The 17,010-nt window shown below is 55.2% G+C and overlaps 1 protein-coding gene across 1 annotated transcript; it reads left to right on the top strand.

Moving 5' to 3' along the window:
• The first annotated feature begins 769 nt into the window (after positions 1-769).
• Positions 770-15,137, top strand: ANO9 (anoctamin 9). The gene is made up of 24 exons (XM_054634535.2): positions 770-775; positions 4,374-4,439; positions 4,602-4,718; positions 4,957-5,093; positions 5,373-5,422; positions 5,674-5,732; positions 5,945-6,027; positions 6,711-6,845; positions 6,945-7,041; positions 7,262-7,322; positions 8,201-8,283; positions 8,534-8,638; positions 9,309-9,473; positions 9,555-9,591; positions 10,050-10,161; positions 10,329-10,386; positions 10,554-10,651; positions 10,793-10,959; positions 11,363-11,515; positions 11,726-11,873; positions 12,320-12,430; positions 12,525-12,618; positions 12,715-12,827; positions 15,110-15,137. The coding sequence occupies exons 1-24, from the start codon at positions 770-772 to the stop codon at positions 15,135-15,137; spliced, it is 2,283 nt and encodes a 760-aa protein (XP_054490510.2).
• Positions 15,138-17,010: the final 1,873 nt, after the last annotated feature.

The raw sequence follows: 17,010 nt of genomic DNA on the forward strand, positions 1-17,010 counted from the left end.
GGGTAACCTGATTGCCCCTTCCAGTACCTGAAGGGAGCCTGCAAGGGAGCTGGAGAGGGGCTTTGGACAAGGGCTTGGAGTGACAGGATAAGGGGAATGGCTTCCCACTGCCAGAGGGCAGGGTTAGATGGGACATTGGGAAGGAAATCCTTCCCAGTGAGGGTGCTGCGGCCCTGGCACAGGCGGCCCAGAGAAGCCGTGGAAGTGTTCAAGGTCAGGCTGACAGCACCATTACACATGGGAAGAAAACAGCACCCGACTCCCACAGCTGTTTTACCAACCAGCGAGGCGTCAAGAGGAGATTTCTAGAGCTTTCCAGAGCTTCTGTTAATATCTCCTTTTGGCCAGTTTATGGCACCTCCTGGGCATGTCACAGGGTGCCACACACAGCGCTGGCACCACGAGGGGCAGAGGGGAAAGCAGCAGCGCCCTGGAGCTGGCAGGAGGAGCTCGGCACTGTTACCTGTGCGGGGCGGTTCTGGGCTTGCCACTCCTCTGGGCGAGGGTGAAGGGCAGCTCCCTCACCTCCTCCCGATATCTGCCCACTGCTAGGCACAGGCAGCTCCCTCCCAAGGCAGGCACGAGTGCCACACGGAAGTCACAGCACCACTCGGTTCACATGAGACCTCTGAGACCTCGGGGCAAGGAGCTGGGGAAGGAAACCACAGCCTGAGAGAGCCCAGGAGCCTCCAGCCCATCCTGCACGCCAGCCCTCTCCTTAGGGATCTGCCCCGAGGGGACAGAGGGGCACCGAGGAAGGCTCTCCACCATGCAGGTAGGAACAGAAACTGCCCCAAGATTCCCAGGATGCTGCTTTTCAGCACCTCTGAGCACCTGTGGCTTGGAAACACAGGATACAGTAACCTCCAATCTCTACCACTCACCTGCTTTCAGCCTTTAAGGTACAAAATTCCTACCACAGGTGTGTGACAGGGAAAGCAGGGTGTGCTGCCGGTCCCATGCACCATCCCAAGGTGCAGTGGGATCACACTGGCCCCACATGTTGGTCCCAGAGCACAGATCAGGGGAGGATGGTATGGATGGAGCTTATGTAAACCTAGGAATGAGCATTGCAGAGGTGACAGCCCTGGGGGTTCCAGCAGCACCTGGAATACAGCAAGGGCAGAGGGGAAGCTGTGATCTTTTTCTTCTCTAATTTGGAAGAAAAGATGTGGGGTTTTTTCCCTGGGGAAAGCCAAGCAAACTCTCCAAACTCAGTAGTAAAGGTACAGCTCTGTCTGTGCAAGCAAAGGCTGTCCCACTTCTCAGCAAGCCATGGGCTAAGGTGGAAGTGCTCCAAGGGAAGCTGAGTAAGAAACATCCTGGAGATAAAACCAATTTGATCATCTCAGTGTGGGTGAGGGAACCACCCAACCCCACACCAATTCATGACTGGAAAGGAAAACAAGGATGCCAGATCCTATCCAGGTCCTTGTCCTGAGTTACTCACACACTGGTGACTGTGGACACAGCCCAAGGGTGCTTGTGGCCATTCCCAGAAGGAACTCTCAGGGCAGTGGGTTACCTGGCCAGGGACAAGGACCAGTGGTACACCTTGGAGGCACAGAAACCCTTTTCAAGATGGAAATTCCTGCTTCCCATTGTGCCAGTCACTTTTACACCTTTGCACAGCGGCATGTCCACATCCTGTTCCACAGGGCAGGAAGGAGTGAAACTGAAACTGTCCTTCCTGAGAGAAAGGAATAGATCCCAGGTGGCCTTACCTGCACCTGATCCCACCACCCTGTGAGGCCAGAGGACAGCAGCCACTGTCAGACAGCATCCCTAATTCCCAGGAAAAAACAATTACTTGTGAGAGTAGCAGTGATCCAAAGTCCCTGCCCTCCCTGCCTTCTCATCAGGAACTGCAGCAGCAGGACAAGGGGGCTTCAGACTGCCAGAGGGCAGGATTAGATGGGATATTGGGAATAAATTCTTCCCTAGGAGGGTGGTGGGGCCCTGGAATGGATTTTCCAGAGATGCTGTGGCTGTCCCATCCCCAGAAGTGTCCAAGGCCAGGCTGGAAAGGCTTGGAGCAACCTGGGCCAGTGGAAGGTATCCATGCTCATGGCAGAAGGTGAAACTGGACAGGCTTTAAGGTCCCTTCCACCCAAGCCACTCTGGAATTCTGGGATTCTATACACACCCCACATGGCCCCAAAAGCAAGCTGGGCACCTGCATGGCAGCCTGAACCCCAGCAGCCACTGGGATGAATCCAACATCCCATTTATGAGCCCACCTTGGTAACCTCCCAGCTTCTTCCCAAGGAAGTGGATGTGCTGGCTGGGATGCTCAGATGCCCAAGCAGGACTGTGCCTACAGGTATTGGAGTTGGGAGCCACCTGGGAACAGAAGGTGTGATGCCAGCAGGTCCCTTCACTTCATCTTAAGCTTTACTGGGGACAGCAGCAGCAGAAGTGTGCCAAGGTGGCAGTAGGAACACCCCAAAACATTCCTATACCCAAAGGATGGCTTCCCCTCCACATCCATCCCACTGGCAGGGAATTGCTGCAGGATGAGGCTGGTGCACATGGGGGCTGAGAGAAACCAGCCAGGCAGGAATGAGCCAACACAACAGTGGAGAGTGTGCCAGGCCAGATCCATGCCAGCACCAGAGCACTGGCAGTGGGCAGATCCCTGAGAGGCTCCCACCCCCTCACTTCCCTGTGCCCAGAGAGGGGCTCAGACTGGGATACAAGGAACTGCTGCACCCAATCCTGACCCCCACACCTGGCTAGAGCAGATGACAGCACCAGAACCCTCCCCCTGCCTCTTGCTACAAACTGGGGTACCTTTTATCTAAGAGAAGTTCTGGCTCTGGTTACAACAGCACCTCTGGGGGAGAGCACCCCTCTCCTCAAGCCTTCCCACTTGTCATTCTTGTCAGTCAGTCTCCTCATGGCTCCTGTGCTCTGGCTGATCCATGTGAGCGAGCATCTGGCAGAATATCTCAGCCCTTTCCTTATCCCGGCCTCTCTGCTCCCATGGCCTCATTCTCCAGTGAAAGCTCAGGATGCAGATCTTACATCAGGGCACAGTTGCACCACCAGGGCTCTGCTGCCAAGATTACAGCTGGAGGAACTCGTCTGGCTGGCTGCTCTTTTAGGTCACAGTGTCTCTGGTGACACCAAGTGACAGTATCCCCATCCTTGGAATTCCCATTCTCCTTCCCGCCGCGGTGCCGTGTCACCTTCCCTTGGGAATAGCAGCATAACTGTGGGGACACACCACAAATCACACCAAAGGGTGGAAAAAACCCCCACAGGGGCAGCTGGTGGCTTCAGCTGAAGGAGAGCAGGGTTAGCCGGGATACTGGGAAGGAATTCATCCCTGTGGGGGTGCTGAGGCCCTGGCACAGGGGGCACAGGGAAGCTGTGGCTGCCCCATTCCTCGAAGTGTCCAAGACCAGATTGGAGCAACCTGGTCTAGTGGAAGGTGTCCCTGGGGGGACTGGATGGGTGTGAAGGTCCTTTCCAACACAAACCATTCCATGATGTTTGCTTTGTGCTCCCCCACATCTGCACCCCTGGGTGTCTGGGTGTAAATACCTGTAAGCAGGAAGGTGGGAGCTGCACAGCTGCTCTCTCCAGAGCCACTGACACACAGGAGGGGAACAGGCAAAAGCAGAGTTCAAGCAGTGCTTGGATAACACTCCTAGGCACATGGATGCTTGGGATGGTCCTGTGCAGGGCCAGGAGCTGAATTCAATTGTCCTTGTGAGTCCTTTCCAACTTGGGATATTCTATGATTTTATGATCCGTAGCTCATCCTCCCCTCTCTGTCCCTTGGCTGCAGCCTGAGGCATCCAACATATTTTCCAAGGAATTTTTTCACCTGCTTTCCTGCAGAGTTGTGCCAGCCTCCAAGTGTCCATGCTCCACTCTCCCTTTACTGGAATTTAAAACTACCTTCCCCACTGTCCCCAAAAAAAACCAAAAACCTGTGACAGGAACAACTGACAAATGGAAAAGGCTGATTAAAGCCTGTAAAATCCACTGTAGCATGAAGAGAGAGGGTGAAAGGTAAACATTTCCCAGTACAAATATCAGGGCATCAGGTGAAAGAGCTGAGAGAGGCTTTTTCCCCTGGTCGAGATCCCTCACAGCCCCAGGGCACAGCTGGGCACAAGGAGTTCTAGGGGAGGCTGCACACCCTCCCAGGGCAGCAGTCCCTGCAGCATTCCTAAACACAAATCCCTGGCTGGCTTGGCCAGACCCCAAGCTGGTGATCAGGAGCATGTGGGAGAATGTTTCACACCAGCTCCTCTCACCTTCCTCCCTGGGCATCTCTTGGAGGCTGCTGGAAGAGGAAAACACGAGATCTCCCAGGGAGCCTGCTGAAGCCTTCCCTTCACTGGTTTTCTTTTCACCAGGATGAAATTCTGCTGACTCCCTGCAGGGAATCCCCTGCTGAGGACACGGATTCCTTTGCCTCCCCGGTAAGCTCAGCTCAGAGAGGGGACAAATCCCCATTTCCCCTGCTCATTCCCAGCTCCCCTCTACACAGCCACAATGAGGGTCCAAGCCTCTAAAGGCTGGAGCTGGGAAGGAGAGCTCTCAGCTTTCCATCCCTAATAGTTCCCTGCTGGTTTTGTGGGCAGAATGAAGAGAAGTGGGATTTTGTCCTGGTGAGTGACATCCACGAAATGGGCAGTGAGAAGGAGATCAAGAGGAAAAAGTTCCTGGATGAGCTGAGCAAGAAGGGCTTCACCATCAAGGTGAGAGGCTCTGGGAGGAAAAGGCAGCAGATACTTGGCTTTCCTGGGCATCCCAGGAAACGGGAGAGGCCTGACACATTGAGCTGTTCACTGCATCAGAGCTGGAAAATGACCCACTTGCTCAACCAATGGAGAAAGACCCCAGCCCCAGGACTCACACAGCCCCCAGCCCTTCCAGCTCTTGCTCTTCCCTGCCTCTCTGGCTCTGTTTTAACAGCCCTTCTCTTCCCCTCACCAGAAAATCGAGGACACAAAGCTCTTTTATGGAGTCCGTGCCCCGCCGCACATCTTCTGGAAATACCAGTGTCTCCTGACGAACCCCAACAGCAGGCAGCAAAACTCCAGTGCCTACCAGGATGTCCCAGTGACCACCAGGTGGGTGCTGAGCTGATTTCCAGCCTCCTGCATTCACTGTTCTCCACCCCAGCATCCATTTTCCAGCTTGGTTCACAGCTGTCCCAGCCTTTTCACTTAGCACAGAACCTTCACCTCCCACATGCAAAGCCGATGGCTTCTCACTCCCCACATTCCTCCCTCCCTTGCTTCCCTGGATTTTAGTGCACATCTTCTCCCTTCTCTGCCCTATTTTCCTGAGCCACACCACACAAGTCTGTATCCCAGAGCAGCCTTTAAGCAGAGTTTCTCCTTGTTCAGGATACGGGTCGTGCACTTCATCCTCCAGAACACTGTGACGTCCGACTTAGGTAAGGGAATGGGGATCACAGGGGTGATGCTCAACCTGGATCTGCAGGAAGAATCCTGCCCAGGAATCCTGGGCACTGGCATCCCAGCTGCCTTGCCATCCCAGGGAGAATAGAAAAGGGGGGAGCTCAGACAAGTCAATTTGCTGCTGCATCCAGAGGCTGGGAGATCTGGACTGCAGGAACCAGCAGCTCCTCTGCTCTGTCTCCCCAAAACCCTAAGCCTAACCCTCTCCCTTCTGCTCTGCTCCCAGAGAAGCTGCATGACCTGATGAAGAAGAAGGTGTTTGAGGCAGCCTTTCCCCTGCACAAGGTGAGGCTGGGCACACAGTGCCTGGGTGGAAAATCCAGGAGATGTGGAGGAGGAGCAGGATGGGGTGGGGGGGACCTGTGGGTGACTGGGGCTGCACAAAGAGCTCGCTGGGTGAAGGGCACAGCAAAGTTCCTAGTAGCTGCCCTGCAGCTGGGCAGGGCATTAAGGCTGCCCTGATGTTCCTGCATCCAACCAACTTCTCTGCTCTCCAGAAAGAAGAGATAAGGGAAATACTAAAGAAGAAGTGGGCTCGCTGGAGAGTTCTATTTAAGGAACAGCCAATTGAGCAGATCAGGTAACACAGGCACAAGAGGCAGATCTTTCTAACCAGGAGGTCCCAACTGAAGCCCAGAGAGCTCAATGCCCTTTGCCAGGTTCCTGCATTGTCTTAAAAATCATTAGTTTGAATCTGGCTCTTCTCAGAAGCACTGGGCTGCCTCTGCAGCTTCCAAAGCTCTTAGCCTGAGGGTTATCCCTGTGGCTCCAAGCTCCATCTGCTAATCCTGCAGCATCAAACACCCCCCTCATCTCTGAGGACTGTAATGAACCTGTTTAGTTTCCAGCCACATTCAGAAGGCAGAAGAGGTGGGAATGGAGCATCAGTGCTGCACAGCCAGCCGGAGGCTGAACTCGGGGCAGTAAAGGCAACATGGGGCTCCTACAACCACATGAAATCCCAGGGAAGAGCACGGCTCTTGTTTCTGAAAACTAACTCTGTGGGCAGGGGAGGGAGGGCAAAAAGAACATGTTACTTTATAAACCTGCCAGGGGGCTTGGGTAGAGAGGGGAGACCTTACAATAGAGGTGCACCTCTGACAACTGGCATGGGATGCAAGGCTCCCAGTCCCTCAGTCATTAGGTCATTTCTTATCCACGACTCCAACCTGCTCCCCACACCATAAAAACTGAGATACTGCCACCATGGGCATTTCCTAGTGACTCCCAAAATCTGATCTCCCACCTCACCTTTCCTCCTAGGTGCTATTTTGGAGAGAAGGTGGCCTTGTACTTTGCCTGGCTGGGCTGGTACACCTACCTGCTGATTTTCGCTGCTGTGGCTGGGCTGGCAACCGTGGCAGCTGGGGCTACTGTTTTCAGTTCCAGCCAGGTGAGGTAAGGCCCTTGGGAATGCCAAATGCACATCCCATCCAGCTCTGCAGGTGGCTCTGAGGCACCCTTGTCCCCCTTGGCTTCTCTTCTCCTTTCTTCCAGCAAGGAGATCTGTGATGCCAACAACACCATCATGTGCCCGCTCTGTGACCAGAACTGCTCGTTCTGGCTCCTCTCTGACACCTGCACCTATGCCAAGGTAGGGAACCCCCTTTCCAGGGCAGGGTAAAGGTAAAGGATGGGGAAACACTCCCAGCTCATGCTGCTCCCACATCACCAAAAAGAAGCCCCACCCCAGATCGTTTTGCCCTCCTGTAGCACCTTTACCTGTCTCCGGGGAGATGAGCATGCCAAGACCCTGAGGTACCACAGGCCCCACATCTCAGTGCCTCATCACACTCCTCCCTCATCTCTTCCAGGTCACTCACATGATTGATAATGAGGCCACGGTGGTGTTTGCCATGTTCATGGCCATCTGGGGTAGGTGTCCATGCCTGGGTGCCCAGCATGTGTGGTTGGGAGAGGGAGCAGAAGGTGGAAAAAGAAACACCAACACAGCTTCACCCTTTGGGAGAGGTTTATTCCTCCTCTGCTTCCAGAGCCTTCAGCTCCCCTTCCAGACACAGTAAGAGACAAAAACACCCTGGTGATATCCTCCAACTCCCCAAATATTCCTTTTACCTGAAGCTTGTCCTACCTGAAGCTTCTGCTCAGCATAGCCTCTCCAAAGGCACCCAGCAATTTTCCAGCAGCTGCCTATAAAGGGCCACAACCACAGGAAGGAGGGGCCTCCAGACTCCTCCTCCACATTCCCAAATCACTGCAGGGCCCTGTATTTGCTGTGGGATGATGGGCTCCCATCACTGCCTTAGTTACACACCCATCTGGCTTTTCCACAGCCTGTTCCCTGACCAGCCACCTCGAGAGTGGGCTGGGTGTCCCACCTGCAAAGCCATGGCTCAGTCCTGAGTGTGGGCTGGCTCACACAGGGACACAATCAGAAGCATCCATCCAATTAACATAAGGGGTGGTTGGAATTGGAGTTGGAGAGGTGTAGCCTTGCCAGGGAGCAGTGCAGGACACCCATTCCACCTGAAAAGTGACTTATCCCAAATTCCCTCTGGACACACTAGACCAGGCCAGTGAAAGCTCACCTGCACCATCCCTGTTCCCTCACTGCTGCCTGTCCAGGGCCCTTCCAGGTCACCAAGGCACAGAGGGGACTGCCTGTTCATGGGCCAAGGGCAGTCCAGGCTGGTTTGCCAGCAGGTTGGATGTGATGTGACTCTCTGGGAGACAGAGGGATGGCATTCAGAGCCATTCCTAAGTGTCACTGCACTTTCTCCTTCCCAATCCAGCCACTGTATTCCTGGAGCTGTGGAAGAGGGAGAGAGCCAATGTGGTCACCAGCTGGGACCTGTATGGGTGGGATGAAGAAGAGGTGAGGACATCATCTTTCCTGCTCAGTGCTTCCCCTTTCAGGGCAGGAGTCACCTGGATCTCTAAAAGACACGTCAGAGGGGTCCCTTGCCCAGACTGAACTCAATCAGGCTTGGCTGATTGTGGGTTGGGTGCTCACCCCTGTCCTCCTCCAGCACTGCTCATCCCATATGTCCACTGACACAAGGGGCACAAAGCACTGCTGGGTCCTTTCTTTCCCATTTTTGACTTGAATATATAATTTTTTGAAGGAGGAGCTGGCTCTGCAGCTGATCAACAACTCCCAGCACGAACCCCGGCTGTACCAGCACTCCTACCTGCGCAGCACCATCGTCCTCCTCTTGGCCCTGCTGATGGTACGTGCCAGCTGACAACAGGAACATTTGGTTTAAGGGCACATGGACAAAGGAGCAAAGGCACAGATCAGGTTTTTGGGACACTTCCATGCCCATCACAAGGATCCTGGGGCTTCCTCATGCTGACACCTCACTGTGCTGACAGCAGGGGCCACCCACCCTTCGGGGACAGGGGCTGAAGGCTCTGCTCTTGCAGTGAGGATCAAGGCAGTGACATGGAGAGCAGGAGGAGACAAATCCCAATGCACTTGTCCCTGCTGTGGGTCAATGGAGACTGGCTCAGGTGCAGACATAGAATCCTGGAATCACAGAACGTTAAGGCTTGGAAGGAACCTTATTTAGTCCCAAGGCCCATGCCATGGGCAGGGACACCCCCACTGCTCCAGGTTGTTCAAGGCCTTGAACACTGCCAGCGTTGGGGCATTCACAACATCCCTGGGGAGCTTGCTCCCGTATCTCCCCACCCTCACAGGGAAGAATTTCTTCCTAACATCCAGCCTAAATTTCCCCTCCTTCAGTTTGTACCTGTTACTCCTTGTCCCATCACTACACCCACCTCACAAACTTGTCGGCCTCCACCAAAGGGCCCTGGTTTGCCTTTGAGGGCACCATCAGGGGCGATGGAGCACTGCCCTGGGTGGCTCCTGAGCCCTCCTGTCCCTCCCCACAGATCATGGTGCTGATTGGCATTGCCCACGCACTCGTCATCTACCGGGCGGTGGCCGTGGCGGTGTTCACGCAGAGCGACACGAGCCTGCTGAGCAAGCACGCCGACATCGTCGCCGTGATGACGGGGGCCGTGCTGCACTACCTCACCATCATCATCATGACCAAGGTGGGGAGACACACGGCCTACCTGGCAGCATTTCCCCATGGCCAACTTCCCCCCTGCTCATCGTATCCCTCTGTCCTGCAGGTCAACTGGAGCGTGGCCCTCTTCCTCTGCGACCTGGGTAAGGGAAATAAATGGGGTGTGTCCCACCTGCAGCGCCCAGCCAGCCTCCCATCCTCTTCCCTGCCTCCACCAGCACAAGGCAGTTCCCAGGCAGCTCCAGACAAGGGGGCCAGCAGCCCCCCCAGGACACACTCACCTGTGCCCACATGCTGTCCCACAGCCAGCTCTGCAGGGCTGAGACCTGGCCTGAGCAGGAAGCCATCCCATCTCCAGGAGAGGTCACAACATGAAATTCCTCTCAGCTCTAAGGCCCTTTCTCCCTCAGCTCATGGCTCTGAGGGACCTCCCTGCTTGGCTGGACTTACCTCCCTCAGAGGGCTCGCGTGGAGGGCAGGGAAGACTTCATGAGTGGCAGATGCCCTTTGGACCTTCAGAGCTGTGGTGGCGCCCATGGGGGAGCAGGGCAAGTTCCCACTGCTCTATGAGCAAGCCACTGGGCATTGTTCCCTTTCCTAGAGAAACCACGGACCTTCTCCCAGCGTGAGAACAGCTTTACTGTGAAGATCTTCCTCTTTCAGTTCTTCACACACTTCTCCTCGCTCATCTACATCGCCTTCTTCCTGGGACGGTGAGTGGAGAACACCGGGCAGCCAGGGTTTGGGATGGCTGTTCCTGACTCTCCCCAGGGTGTACGGACAGCCCAGCCCCTCTGCCCTCCCCACCAGGCACAGGGACCCCATCTGGGACTCAGGAGGGCCATGACCCCATGGGTGTCACTGTTGCTTCCTTGCTCAGGGTCAATGGCCACCCAGGGCACTACGTGCGCATCGCTGGCCACTGGAGGCTGGAGGAGGTGAGGCACACGCTCTCTGACCCCACAAACAACTCCTCCTCTTCCTCTCCCTACTGCCCAGGCAGCCTCTGGGAAGCTCAGCTTCCTCCCATAGCACCTGCCAAGGGTCCCTTGGGCCCAGCCACCCTGCTTGCAGGGCACTACCCCTGCCTTGTTGTCCCCTCCAGTGCCACCCTAGCGGCTGCATCACCGACCTCTTCGTCCAGATGGCTGTCATCATGGTGCTCAAGCAGACCATCAGCAACATCATGGAGTATCTCATCCCGTAAGCTCCCCACACGGGCACTTTCCACAGAGAGGAACCCTGGCCTTCTTCCTTTTCCCCTTCCTCCAGGGATGTGCTTACAGCAGCCCAGCCCTGCTGTCCTCTGCAGGCAACCACACAAATCCCTCTCTCCCACTGCAGCTGGATATCCCACCAGCTACGGAAGAAGAAAAAGCACCCCCAGAGGAGAAGTCTGATGTTAGGAGAGGAGGAGGAGGCAGAGGACCCCTGCAAAAGGCAGTGGCTGAATAACTATGAACTCAACGAGGTCAATGTCTTCAGCTTGTTCAACGAGTACCTGGAGATAGGTACGTGGGGCAGATCCTTGGCTGGGGAGTGATGGATGCTAGGGAGACCGTACACAGGCAAGGAGCCACAGCTCCACACCGAGCCCCGCTCTGAGAGCCCTGGGACACCAAGATCATTCCCAAATGAGAGAGCAAGCAACTGTGCTAGCCTTTGGGCCTGCTTCAGACCTCCTCTCCTTCCAGGGCCACGGCTGTAACCCCAGGGTGTGCCTGTGCCTGGCTGGCTCAACTATCCCCACAGATCCCACTCTCTGACAGCCCTGTGAGAGCTGGGCATCCCCAGGATGCGGCTATCTCCTCTTCCACCCCTCTGACCCAAGCCACAAAGCAGGACAAACCCAAGCAGAGAGGGACATCCCCTCTGTGGTGGCTTCACTCCAGCACCTGTGTTTGCCCTCCGCAGTGATCCAGTACAGCTTCACCACCATCTTCGTGGCAGCCTTTCCCCTGGCCCCGCTGCTGGCCCTCATCAACAACGTCATCGAGATCCACATGGATGCCATCAAGATGATGCGGCTGCGCCGGCGCATGGTGCCCAGGAAGGCCAAGGACATCGGTGAGAGGGGTCCTGCCAGCACCAGCTCGAGCCCCCCACAGCCCTGGGACAGCACAGGGGGAGCCATGGGTCAGAGAAGGACAAGCTGCTTAGACTCTGCCAGAGGCTGAAGCGCAGCTTGGAGGCTCCTTGCTTGACCTGGCCATGCTAAAGCTGTCCCTGAGCTGGAATGGTGGCAGTGAGACCTCACCAGCTGCTCCTCTCCCACAGGGATCTGGCTGCAGGTCCTAGAGGCCATTGGCATCCTGGCTGTCATTGGGAACGGGCTGGTGATCGCCATCACCTCCGACTTCATCCCCGTGCAGGTCTACAAGTACATGTACAGCCCTTGCACGAGGGAGAACCACACCAGCATGGAGTGAGTTCAGCTCTGAGACAGTCCCTGCCCACAGCATCCCCACGGCCCTGTACCCACAGCCATGTCCCCTCCTGCCTCAGTGCCACCACTGCAGGAGCACAAGACAGCTGAGCTGTCCCCCAAAGCAAGGTGGGGGGGAAAGGGGAGCAGGGGGACATTCCCACATGGCATCATCACATCATCCCTGTGGTGGGTAAACTGACTGGAAAGGGCAGTGTGTAACACTGGAGAGCTACAGGATTCCCAGGATGCAGGCACATGCTCTTTCCTGCCCTCCCTCTGTTTCTCTAAGCCTTGTCTGACTGACCCAGTTCAAACTGGGCAGAAACTTCTGAGCCCTCCACTTCCACCAGGCTTCGTGTAAGTGGGCAGTGAGAGCCCCAGGTGGGTTCTGCTTCCCCAGAACCGGAGGTACAACCCGTGCTCAACCTCTTCCTTCCCCACAGCTGCTCCACTGGGTACATCAACAACAGCCTCTCCGTATTCCAAATCCAGGACTTCGAGCCCCACACCAAGGTGCTGCCAGAATTTAAAGGGGAAAGGATCAAGGAGTGCAGGTAAGAGCAGCCCCCTGCCACCCCCTGTCCCTCACTGTGACATCCAGGCCAGAATGGAAGGGCCTGGGCTGGCACAGACGGAGCTGTGCTGCAGGTACCGGGATTACCGCAATGCTGATGATTACACCTACACCGTCCAGTTCTGGCACATCTTCGCAGCCCGGCTCGCCTTCCTCATCCTCTTCGAGGTGAGCACCCAGGGAGGCAGGAGAGGGCTGGGAAAGGGGTTGGATCAGAGCCTTGTGCCCAGGCTGGGAGCCCCTGACTGCCTTTGCTTCCCACAGCACGTGGCTCTGTGTGTGAAGCTGATCGCAGCCTGGTACATCCCCGATGTGCCCCAGAGGGTCAAGAATAAAATTCTGACGGGAAAACACGAAAATCTCCGTAATGAACTGAGGTGGGTGATTCCCTGGAAGGTGCCAGGGGTTGCCAGGTTTCAGGATCTCTCTGCTCTGGAGCCCCTCTTCCTTCAGAAAAAGAAAAGCCCCAAGTTAAAACAAGAAGCAATTTTGACCAGGAAAGGAGTTGGTCTAATTTTTCCATCTAAACTTTGTTTAAAGAGAAAAGATTAAGTATTTCTGCAGGAAACAGAACCATTGTAGGTGCCCCAGTGCTGCTGTCCCATACAGACTAAGCCCTGCTCTGGGAAGGGCTCAGCCTGACCCCTCTCCATGGCCACCCTGCCCCAACTCCCACCCATAATCCCGATGGGAGCAGATGGTGGTGTTCAGGAAACACCTGCACCTTGGTTTGGAAAAACAGGTGTGTGCTAAGGAAGGCAGGAGCCTTCCTTGAAATGGAAAATGTCAACCCCCTCCCTCCAAATTATTATAATTTTGAAATTAAAGGGCTCTCAGGCAAAGATATGGGAATAGGAATAACAGTTCTTTAACAGGAAAACTAAAAATACAAATGTCATAGCACAAAAAAGAAAACAAACCACTGACAGAGTCAGAATATGACCTGACCCCCTGTGGGTCAGGGTGCTGGTAGCAGACCCATTAAAGGGTGGCTGCAGCCCTCCTGCAGTGCCAGCTGTGGTTCTGTTGGAGCAGGGATCCTGTAGAATGGTGGAGTTTGCCTCTGAAAGTCCAGCGGTGGTGTAGATAGGCCTGATCTTCCTCTGGGAATGCAGTGGAGAAGAAAGCTGCTCCTCTGAGAATCCAGTGGGAAAAAGAGGGCTGTTGTGTTCTAAATCTCTGATTATATCCAGGTGGGAATGCTTGGCTCCTCCCCCTGGGCAGAGCATCTCCCGATGGGATGATGTAATTTTAGCAGTCATGCAATGAGATTCAATGGCCCATTAACAAGGATATTTCCCGGAGGGCGGATTGGTTGTGGAAGAGATAAAGAAAAACTGCCCAATTAACAGAAGATAACTGCCCCACCTCTAAGAGATGGCAAATAGAATACCCCACTGACATCTTTCAAACTAAGACAACCTGTCATGGTTTGACACTGGCCAAACTCCAGGCACCCACAAAGGCCACTCACTCACCCAGAAAAAAATAGCAAAGAGTTCATGACTTGAGATAAGGACCAGGAGAAAACACTCCAGGGGCCAAACAGGCTCAACTTAGAAGTACCAAGTGAATTTATAACTAACAAAATCAGAGGACGATAATGAGAAGTAAAATAAGCCCTTAAAACACCTTTGCTTCCCCCAACCCTTCCCTCCTTCCCACCGACAGTGCAGAGGACAGGGCATGGGGGTTTTGGTCAGTTCATCACCCCAGGTTTTCTTCCACTGCTCAGGAAGACGAGTTCTTCCCCTGCTACACCATGGGGTCCCTTCCCACAGGAGAGAGTTCTCTGCAACCCTCTCCACCACGGCTCCAATCTCACGAGCAGGAATCCTCCCAAAACTGCTTCAATGTGAGTCCCTCCCATGGGCATGCAGTCCTCCCAAAGCTGCTGCGGTGTGGGTCACTCTTCCACAGACTCAGTCCTTCAAGGACAGGCTGCTCCAGCTTGGAAGCAGGGCCCCCTCCCTCCACCAGGTCTCCCCTGGATCACAGCCTCCTCCAGGCACCCACCTGCTCCAGCCTGGGCATCTCCTCCACGGGTTGCGGGTGGACTTCTGCATCCCCTGTGGATCCCCATGGGCTGCAGGGACACAGCTGCTTCACCATGGTCTCACCACCGTCTGCAGAGGAATCTCAGCTCCAGCGCCTGGAGTGGCTCTTCCCCCTCCTTCTGCACTGACCCTGGTGTCTGCATGTTTCCCTCACATGTTCTCACCTCCTCCTCTTCTCTGGCTTGCAAAAAAACCTGTGCCCCTTTTTTGATTTTATTTTCTTCTTAAATACGTTATCAACATCTCCATCTCTAATTGGCCCAGCCTTGGCCAGTGGCATGTCCATCCCCAGAGCCATCAGGGATTGGCTGTGCCAGACAGGGTGGAAGCTTCCAGCAGCTTCTCACAGAAGTCACCTCTGTGCCCCCCCACTACCAAAACCCAGGCTGTGCAAAACCAGCCCAACATCACACTGTCACAGCTTTCCATCTCTGCCTTCCTACTGACTGTGGGATTTCCCACAAACAGGGGTTCCCCACCAACAGCCTGTCATTCTTTCTCCATCTATTTTGGGGAAGAGGCCCTGTTCCTACTGGGAGTGTTTTCCCACACCTCCCAGCTCAGACAGTTCCCTTCCCAACGCCTCTCTCCTCTCTCCCCAGCACGGCAGAATACTCCACCGAGGTGTAGCCACCGCCCACCAAGGAGAACACGGACTCGAGCCCCTTTCCCAGCCTGGCAATGCCAGGGGTGCCGGATGAACCCCAGGACACGGTGCCACGTGTCCCACCTGGGACTGAGCTGGGAAGTGATGACAAGACAGTGGCTTCACGGGAGCAGGCTGCTCCCTCGGGAAGGAAGGATGCTGGGGCAGAGCCGGGATGTGCCTCCCCGGCACGGGGAGTGGCTGGGACAGAGCCGTGGCGCTGGGGACAAGCCCAGGGGCAGCACCAGGATGCTGTGCCGCAGGACATCACCTGGGTCCTTGTCACTCACTTCCTTAAGCACAGGAAACACCGCTGACCTCGTTCCAGGCTCTCTCTCCAGCCCTTTTGCTGCACTTTGGCCTCTTTTTCCACTGCCTTCCATGACCTCCTCACTCTTGCACCACCGGGGCACTTGAGTCCCTCTTTCCCCGAACTCCTCCCCGTGTGTCAGGACTCCCACACGGCTACAGCTCCCCCGGCTGTCTCCATGGACGCGGCTCCACGGTCACCGGGAAAACGCCGCTGTTATCTCGCCTCTAGCTCCGGGCTCAGCCGGGTCCTGAGAGCTGTTCCTGGCTCAGCTGCCACCAGCCATCGGTAAATAAATGCAGCATCCACGTGGACAACTGCCTGGTATTGCTCCTGCCTTACTCCTCTGCCACCCCAAATCATCCCCCAAAATCTTTCCTTGTCTTCACAAGGACAAAATCACAGTGGGTGTCGGCTGCAGTGCCCACTCTGAGGGCTGTGTGGGAGCTGGCTGGTGGGACACCAGGGTTTGGCCATGCACAGTGGGAATGCAGCCTGGTAAACATGCCAGGATAATGGAAATACCGGGGGAAATGGGAAAAACACAGCAAATCCCAAATGATAGGGTTATCCCACCTTCTCCTCTAGAGACATCACTACTGGCTGCCCTCCCTACTCCAGACAGAACGAGTTTGTCTGCAGCAGGAACAGGGTGACACCCCAGGACTGGACAGGTGCCACAGCTCAGGGGGCTCTGACAGGGGACCCCAGAAGCAGAAGTGGGGGGCAGCCCCCTCCTTTCCCCCGGTAGTGACCCCAGCCTGGCTGGACACCACCCTGGCACTGCCCCTGTCCCACGGGGGTCCTGCCACAGACACTTCCCAAGGTGTCAGTCCTGGGAGCTGTGCCCTGGAGGTGACACACCCCAGGCAGGACTGCAGGGAAAGGCACCAGGGTTAACTCGGCCCCAAAACCTCGCTCCCAAGAGCATGGAAAGCCACAAACAACCCCACAGGGAACAAAAAGGAGCTTGCTGAGCCCTCAGGCTTGTCCTGGTTTTGCACCATTGTGACCAAAACTGGATCTGCTCCTCCATGTAACTTACCTACCACAGGGACAACCCTGATGGACAAGAAAGATCTTATCAGCTCCTGGTTTGTTCCCAAGCCTCCCCACACCCCTGCCATCCCCACGACCTGGGCATCTTCCATGCAATCCTTCGCCATCCCACAAATCCAACAGATTTACACTGGATTTTCCAGCTGATGCGTCCCGTTGTCCATGAGAAGTGGGCAGCCCTCAAAAAAGGCTGCTCCAATAGCTGCTGCCCCAAACACACAGCCAGTGGCAGGAGCAGGGGATTTTCCCCAGACATGCCAGCAGGGATCTGTCCCTTTCCCTCCCACACCAAGCCAACAGCACTGGTAGCTTATATCCTAAACAATGAGGAGTCAGAGTCTGGGTGTTTCTCCATGGGAACAGGCCCAGAGTCCAACCTGTGACCTGTACCTGTTTATTTATATATACATAGTTATTCAATATAAATCTACATATATTTATGTATTATTAAATATAATACTACATTATATACATATATATATATGGAA

This window comes from Agelaius phoeniceus, chromosome 6 (genome assembly GCF_051311805.1).
Source record: "Agelaius phoeniceus isolate bAgePho1 chromosome 6, bAgePho1.hap1, whole genome shotgun sequence".
Lineage (NCBI taxonomy): Eukaryota > Metazoa > Chordata > Aves > Passeriformes > Icteridae > Agelaius > Agelaius phoeniceus.